Source organism: Glycine soja, chromosome 19, assembly GCF_004193775.1.
Source record: "Glycine soja cultivar W05 chromosome 19, ASM419377v2, whole genome shotgun sequence".
NCBI classification, from domain to species: Eukaryota; Viridiplantae; Streptophyta; class Magnoliopsida; order Fabales; family Fabaceae; genus Glycine; species Glycine soja.
The window spans coordinates 46,077,363-46,085,806 of NC_041020.1; the positions used below are offsets into that span (position 1 = coordinate 46,077,363).

The 8,444-nt window shown below is 34.2% G+C and overlaps 1 protein-coding gene across 2 annotated transcripts; it reads right to left on the reverse strand.

Moving 5' to 3' along the window:
* Positions 1–1,148: 1,148 nt before the first annotated feature.
* Positions 1,149–7,350, reverse strand: LOC114399921 (carbon catabolite repressor protein 4 homolog 1-like). Of its 2 annotated transcripts, none has more exons than XM_028362144.1 (12): positions 6,795–7,350; positions 5,061–5,805; positions 4,511–4,597; positions 4,330–4,413; positions 4,169–4,255; positions 3,994–4,080; positions 3,395–3,448; positions 3,221–3,312; positions 3,003–3,117; positions 2,752–2,896; positions 2,508–2,664; positions 1,149–1,735 (listed from the first exon to the last, which is right to left on the reverse strand). In XM_028362144.1, the coding sequence occupies exons 1-11, from the start codon at positions 6,950–6,952 to the stop codon at positions 2,516–2,518; spliced, it is 1,803 nt and encodes a 600-aa protein (XP_028217945.1). In that variant the 5' UTR covers positions 6,953–7,350; the 3' UTR covers positions 1,149–1,735; positions 2,508–2,515. The 2 variants fall into 2 exon arrangements, with proteins under 2 accessions (XP_028217945.1, XP_028217944.1); XM_028362143.1 differs by having other exon boundaries at positions 1,149–1,740.
* Between the last annotated feature and the right edge of the window lie 1,094 nt (positions 7,351–8,444).

Genomic DNA, 8,444 nt, shown 5'->3' on the forward strand with positions numbered 1-8,444 from the left:
TATTTAAAGTAATCATTATTTTTTAATTCTCCCCCTCACATAGATCTTCTGCGGAAATCTAAGAGGTTATCCTATATCAAACATGGATAAATACCTCTTTTAACAAGAGATTCAAACATTAACGTGTGATCTTAGGTAGGATAATAAGTTCGTCGGCCAGAACAACTCTCATATACTAAAAGTGGGTCGTTAGATGTATGCCCTTGGTGTAGATTTATTTAAGAAGAATTGGAATTTTTTGACGGACTTCTTGTTATATTAAATTATACACATCTAAGTATGATATATATCATTTTATTAATATAGATTCACAATATTTATATTAACAGTTAATATCAATTGGATAAACTTTAGAACTTTATATTAGCAGAGACTACTCATTAGTACATGATTCTTTTTATAGTATAATATATAATGATTAAAGTTTAGTGTATGCTTCCATGTAAACCTAGTTTTATCTCATACAAAACCACCACATTAATGAATTAAATGATGTGGCAATAGAGTGAATTCTTATTAAATGTTTGTATAAAAATTAATTAATAGAATTATGCATAATTAAGATTGGATTTCTATCTATATTCATTTGAAAAAAGAATATAAAAGGTACAACATCAATATTAATAATTCTTATGTCTCGAATTAGAATGTCATCTGTGCACTTCAAAATTTTTAAATGAAACTATTCAATGAAATAGCGAAGATATAGTTAAAATTAATAAATAGAACGCGATAGCCACACCTAACAATTTTTTAGCTTACTAGATACTGAACGTATGCCTTGTATAGTTGCGCTCTATCCAAACATCACCAAATCTTAAGCCCAAATTAATTTTCAAGTTCAATCAGATGTCATTTATCCATAGAGATATATAGATAGCAGCTTCCATTTTCATCAATGATTTTACATTTATTTACCGACGTTTTTGTTTTGTAGTAGAATGGAGAATATATACGTACATATGCCACTTAGTTAAATGCGCAACAATGGACTCCAGATTACGTCTGAACGTAAATAAGTTATACTTTAAGTGACAATTATGACAGCCAAACACCTTTAATAATTTAATAACTAAGGATTAAACAAAAGAATAAAAAATTACACTTAAGCACTAAAATTAAATTTTAGAAGCACTTCGTAAAAAAAATGAAGCGCAATCAAATCACATTGTACCCAGAAAACACGCTAATATTCTTACAAAACATGGAATGAATTTAGTCTGATCTTTTAATATCAGCATTTAGGAGGTAAAACAGACAAATAAAGTATTCTACTTCTCATGCAACAATCTCTCCCTATGTCCCTTCGTACTGATAGTATTATCATAAATACTTCTGTTCAATATCAATATATACCGTTTCGAATTTGTCTACTTTCTGATGATCTAGCAGGATACAAAATAACCTAAGCTGTGAATATTATCAATGGCTTGAGAATGGGACGATTAGTTAATTGCTACATGTATTGAACCAATGGAAATGTACGAAGAAAATTTTCACTTTATAAGGAAAAAAGATTGGGTAAGATATGGGCGAAAATCAGTAAGGCCTTATCATAATTTTTCTATGAGACAAAGGTGGCATAATACAAAGCAGATCACTGCAAGGACCCCCCCCCTCCCCCCGCCCCCCAAAGGAGATACCTGGGAAAAAGACAAAGGCATGATCTACCACTTTTACAATAACTTATCAACCAAAAGCTTCTTTCAACCATTTTCTTTATGTGCCTCTGGATCTGACCTACACAAATCGAGAACCATCATCAATTGAAAATCTTACAGTCTAGGCACAATATATATATATATATATAGTACCAGTACTGGAGCAATATGTATCAAAAGACCGAAGCAGACAAAAAATAATTCTACAACTACAACCAGCACTTCTGTAAAGTGCAGTCAGTCATACAGCAAAAGATAAAGTGAACCAGGTGTAAATAATCTAAGGCAAACACAAATGAACGGGCAGATCCTTCTTCACATCATGAAATTTTCCATCTAATGTTCACATCATTTAAACTTCATGTAAGAGCTCATCTGCCCATAGCTCATTTAGTTTAACAAGGTCAACTTGCCTGACAAGGGAAAATTTTCAATACCAAAGCAAAAACAACCTTCCAAGGAAAATTTTGTTGATGCATGCATTGCATGAAATTCTTGGAACCAGTAAAATGGTTCCTACATTTAAACTTTTTGAGCACTTCATGTACTTTCATCATCTCTCCCTATCCATTTCATCTTTAATAACCAGCCTTATAGCACAACAGGAAAATCCTTATCAATTTCACCCATTTTTCGCAATAAATCATATGCACCTACAACACCTGGCCATTTAGGTAAACTAATTCCAAAGAATGTCTAAGGAATATAAGCCTTAAGCTGTTCATTAATTGATAACAAAGAAATGAAAATGCCAAGAGCCTTGATCTTTCCATAAAACAATAACCACTCACACAAATTAAGCATAAAATAATAATTGATAAAGGGAAAGGACAGAGATGATGGTACCTTATGAGTCAGCGCCTAGATCTATTCTTGCAGCAGCGGAACTCAGCTAACAGAGCTATATGATCAGAGGACCATTCAGGAGAAGGAAGTGCTGTGTCTTTCCTCAAACTTTCCTCATCCAATAACTCCAGCAATGACTCCACAACCAATGAATCCGCTGAAAACACAAGATATCACTTCATAAACAAGTGATCAGGATGTTAAATTATTCAAATTAATGACATAACATTGCAAGATATCACACCTGTGTAAAATATGTAATCAAGAGAGCCAATAAAATCTCTAGTTACATTTGTGAATAAAGGTTCATTTGTTGTGTCATCTAGTCTCCGTTTATGCTGCTCAAATCCAAGACCAACTGTTCTTGCAAAAGACGAATAAGCACTGACCTAAAATTGAAAGTAATCCACAACCAGTAAAACTAAAATCAGGAACAAAAATTAAGGCGAGAATACACAATATATAAGCTATTCCTTTAAAAGTTTAACACATTACCAGTGGCAACTGGTGAACCAACTTGCTGTGAGGTCGCAATATATTAAGTGGGTCAACTGCTAAATCAGGATGCGATGGATCTACCTTCCCCATTGCAAGAAGTGCATGAGGAGCACTACAGCCAAATAAGAAAATAACTTTAAGACGCAAATTAATGATACTGACAAAAGACCCTTGCAGATGAAAAGTATCCAAAGTTAATCAAAAAGTAATCAGACCTTCCTGGAATTGAATTAAAGTCCCCACAAACCAACATTGGAATGTCTGCACTGGCAGCAATTTTCTCCAATCCTTTCAAGAGAGTGTGCACCTAAAAAGAAGGGGAAATTTATAACTGTCATGTTCAAAATAAGCACACTGTTCAATATGAACAAACAAAGCGAACGACTTACCTGCCAGAGTTTGACATCCATTAAATCATGGTGAACATTTACATGTGTATTTGCCTAAAATCCACAAGCAATGAGTTAGTAATAGAGTAGAGATTATGTCACTAAAAAAGTAATTTTAACCTAAACTAACAAAGAAAAAGGCAGACAGAGGGGTGAAATAGTGCATAGCTTTCTTAGAAATAGATTTAAATAATGATTTTAACAAAAATTGAAAGTCCTTCCCATATGAGACATTTTAGAATTTATGTAAAAAGCAAACATCTCAGGATCTGCAATATCCATAGTTCGTATATCAGAATAACCACCATCCAAAAAATGATAAATCACCATTGAAAAACTTCAAAACCAAAAGCTGCTTAAGAAAAAAAGCCATAAACATATATCACAAAATGATAACCGAATAACAATGCACAACTAAGAAGAGAGCACCCATAAAACATGGTGCTAGAAAAGGCCCTATCATTCAACGGATACTGCAACTACAATCAGGTAAATATAAGGCATATAATGTAGATATAAATTACACACCATGGACCTTGAAGGAAACAGCACACAATACCACCTAAGTGTAAAGAATAAAGAAAAACAGAAGAGCTTACTACACAAAGAAGCTGTCTTTTCCCTGGATTATCAACAGGCTGATTGATAACTTTTGCTTCTAAAACGACTATTAGTGCAATATTATCCTAAGAATGTAAAGAAAACTTGGTAAGTACTACTTCAATAAGAGCATCATTTTTTAAAGTAACATGCAATCTTTGGTGCAATAAGCACCTTAACCAGTCTATTCAAGGCAGTTTTCTTCTGAGTGGTCGGAATCACAGCATCTGTTAAAGACTGTGCAGCCTTATTAAATTCAACCTGCATGCAAACAGGCATCACTATGTTTTGTACTAACTTAAGAGAACTGTCATACACATAAAACAATTTCTAACCTCATATTTTTTCACATGAGAAAATCTGTCTCTACGGAAAAATGTTGCACACCCATCAATTGTATTAATGTTTCCATTGTAAACCTGTGAACCCACCTTAAACAGCTTAGCATAAAAAAGAAATTTAAAAATTACAAGTCTAAAAGACTAAAACCATAATAAATCTGAATAACGTAACAACCTCATTTGTTTTCCTTTTGTAAAAACCATAATAGCCATGTTTGTCCAGTTCAGGAGAAAAAAAATCTTCATAATGATCACTTTGAACCTGGGGAAAAACAGATTGTATGTTATCTGATAGAGAAATTATTAGAATATAGAATACAATCATTAGGGAATGAGTTAAATGAGTGAAGAAGAAATGGATTCTAAATTTCTAAGTCAAGCTGGCTAAGGTACACTTGAACATCACACCACTAGCATGCAAATGTTGGTCATTATTATTTAAGTTCATTCACAAATGGTAGCAATTCAAAGTTCAAAAAATAAAATACTAGAGTGAGCTATTGGTGCCAACATTGCCGCATGTCCACAAGTTCATAATTAATGGTTTTATATAAACCATCAGACATTGAACATTAAACATGACTTTAGGGCCACATTGAAATAAAATATTTTCATTCAATACAAATCTAAAAAAAATCTTGAAAATAAATGAGTTGAAGATCAGTACTGTTATTAAAATAAGTTTAATGACCAACAAAATCACAGCCAAAACAACATTTACATACCTCCTGAAGACAAATAATATCAGCACGGTAACCAACTATTTCTCGTAACAAATTTTGCCTACGATATGGCCAGGAAAGAGCCCACGTAGGGCAGTAATTGTATAGATCATTTGAGGCATATGCATCAGATAATATGTTGTATGATAGAACAGTAAAAGTTCCTGAAGATGTTATACGCCCATCAGCATCCAAATGTCCCATCCCATCAACAGGTATCAGTCGGCGCGGGCTAGGCGAGGGAGCAGGAATGACACGGGAAGTTAGTAGAGTGTTTACATGCCCTACAGTAAGTTTGGTCTCTGCATCAACTACAGTACACTCGAATTTAAGGACATGTCCAATGTCATCAGCTGTTGGGGTATACGTCTTAAATTGCCCTACTTCAAACCAAGTTTCACCACCACTTCGTTGCGTAACGGCTGCCGGATACACAGGTGCAGACCCATTTGTCAAGCTAGCACTTGATGCAGAGGCAGATAAGCTGGTATTGATTGATCCAGATCCAGAATTATTAAATCGCCCATATAACTCTTCTTCCTCATTTCCATTTTCATTGGCTGCACTTGCAGCACGGTCATGTAAGACACGATGATGCTGCCATGCATCTGAAAAACACTTTGGAGTGCAGTGGTAACTTTTGGCAACAGGTATTTTAGACTTTACACAACCTAGGCACTGCAGTGTGGCCGGCTCAGAAGGATGTACACTACAAACAGCAACCTTTTTATCACTCTGTACACGATACCTTCCAAAGATGACCAAACGAGTGTCAAATGATAGATGCAAAAAGTTCAATATTTAGATCTGCATCAGCTCAGCAGAAAACTTACATAAAGGCAATGTATTCAGGATCAAATTGGAATTTTCATAATTAAAATTATCACAAGCAACTATTCAAGTAATCGACTTAATAACACTAATAAAATTCTTGCAATGCTTATCCAAATTTAGGGCAGTAAGGGCAAATCTTCAATAGTTCTATCAATGCCCAAACTCCAAACTTCAAAGAGAGGTGAAAAAACTGATAACACCAAACACATCAAGCTGAAACATGAATAACATACAAAGCATATACCAACTAAATACACAACTAACATTATAACTAGACCAGATACATAGGAGACTTCTATTCATCAGCACAAGACACCAACTGAGATGGCATGCCATCCCTAACAGATAGATTAACCTATATGCATTATGCTCTGTTACACTCATGAAAAAACTTTGTGCTGAACAAATGACTGATCTTACACACATTTGAAATCACTATTACCACGTAGATATTGGTGGAAGAGAAATTGAATATCTTGCATTGGGAGCTTATGAATAAAAATTTAAATGTCTCGTGATTTACCGAGAAGTTGGAATATATAATAGCATTACAAATACAGTCTTTTCAAGTATGTAAATGAAAACTTGTACAGATTGATACTGCTAAAGACTAGGACACAAATGGAAAGATAAGCAAGCCATACGTCACTGCCTAATGCAATTCAGTATTAGCACAGCAATATTTGAATAATCATATAAATTAACAATAAAGTATAAACAAAATAATTTACACAAAAAAGTAAACTAGGAGCATACACACTTTAGTCTTGCTCTTGCATTTAGTATGGACTAAAACAATTCCAAAAATGGCACACGTTGAAGCTCAGATATCAACTAACTAAGAGGCGTAACAAAGTAAAACCTAATAGGCAAACAACACTTAGAGGAGAAACTAACACTAACCACTTGTAGCGCAAGAAATGGCCGTCTAACGGGGCGGTTTCGGGGACATCGTCGGTGGTAACGATCTTATCAGGTCGGCGTAGGAGCACGTAAGGCGTGAGCTCACAGCCTACAATGGGAATATCAGAAGGAAGGTGCACGCGCAGCACGCTCAGCATGCTTCACTCTTGGCAATAATCGTCACCGCACTGTAACCCTATCAACGCCGCCGCCGCAACACCACGCTCGCACCACTCGCGGGGCCGGATTCCGGCCGGATCCGCCATTTACTTCACCCGAATACTCGCCAGCCTTGACCGACCCTAGACCAAACCCTACAGCGCAATCGGAACCACCACCGGATCTTGCAGGGAGAGGGGAGGATCAAGATTTGATGGTTCTTGAGAGAGAAAGTTGGGTTTTAGAGAGAGAAACAGGAAAATAAATAATAAAGGATCGAAGATATTAGGGTTTTACAGACGAAGTGGAAGTAATTGCTTTACGCTTCTTTTCTTTCTCTTTCTCTTTTTATTTATTTTTTAAAATTATTGGGACTGGGGATGCGAACTGCGAAGAGAGAGAAAGAGGGTCTATGGTTTATATTATGAATATGATACGACTTTGTTTTTCTCTTGCTATTTTCGCTGCTTCTTTTTTTTTTTTCGGTTGGGTCTTCCTTGGGTTCACGATCATCCTCCTTCTTTCTTTTTTTTTCATTCATTGTTAGATTAGTAGTAATATTTTAAAATTTTAACTGCTTCAAGCAAAACAACTTTTTTTGTGAAGTAATTTGGTTGTGCATAAGTTGAGTCATGACTCTTGAAATAATTAATGTAGGATGTGTCAATGTCACTAATCATGCTACAAGAATTTATCAATGACATGATTTTACGGGAGATCTGTTGAATAATGAAGTTCTTGTATATAATTATACCAACAAAAGTTGTATGTTCTCAACATCGATCTATATTGGAATGGAAACAAGTTGGATGGTTAGTGTTCTTCTTTTAATTAATATATATCGTCTTTTTAATTTAGAAATGGTTGTCGATCGTCAGTCAATTAAATAAAATAGGTTAAATGTGTTTTTATTTCTTTTTAAATAATTTTATATTTCTGATTTTACATTTTATAAAAAATTATTCTAGTTTTAGTTTTTAATATTAATTCATGGGATTTACTTTTCGATAACTAATGAGATACAAGGTTAAATCACACGTCAACGTGCATGATATGATACAATTATTTCACGTGATCATTGTTTAGATGCTTAAATGAATATTACGTGATTAACTTGTGACAATTACAACTTTAGACATTCTAACTACTAACTTAAAAAGTTATTATTTTGAGTATTGTGCTTAATAGTTTAATCAAGCTCAAGATAAATACGAGTGATTGAGATTGTGATTTCCTATAATTTGAAACTTAAATAAATACTGTGTGGTTACCTTGTGATTACAAGTGATTATGTATTGAGATTGAGATTGTGATTCCCTATAATTTGATGTTTAAATAAATATTACATATTGAGATTGAGATTGAGATTGTGATTACCTATACGGTAGAATTATTCCATGCAGCCATCGTTTGGATGCTTAAATAAATACTATGTGGTTAACTTGTGACGATTACAAGTTTAGGCATTCCAGCTACTAACTTAAAACATTA

What these genes read in the sequence shown, in the direction of transcription:
- LOC114399921 (XM_028362144.1), bottom strand. Translation starts at nt 6,952, where the DNA reads ATGCTGAGCGTGCTGCGCGTGCACCTTCCTTCTGATATTCCCATTGTA. An exon ending in CCTTGAATAGACTGGTTAAG is followed by an intron (nt 4,081 to 4,168) that starts GTGCTTATTGCA and finishes TTACATTCTTAG; the next exon opens with GATAATATTGCACTAATAGT. An exon ending in AAAGACAGCTTCTTTGTGTA is followed by an intron (nt 3,449 to 3,993) that starts GTAAGCTCTTCT and finishes TGTGGATTTTAG; the next exon opens with GCAAATACACATGTAAATGT.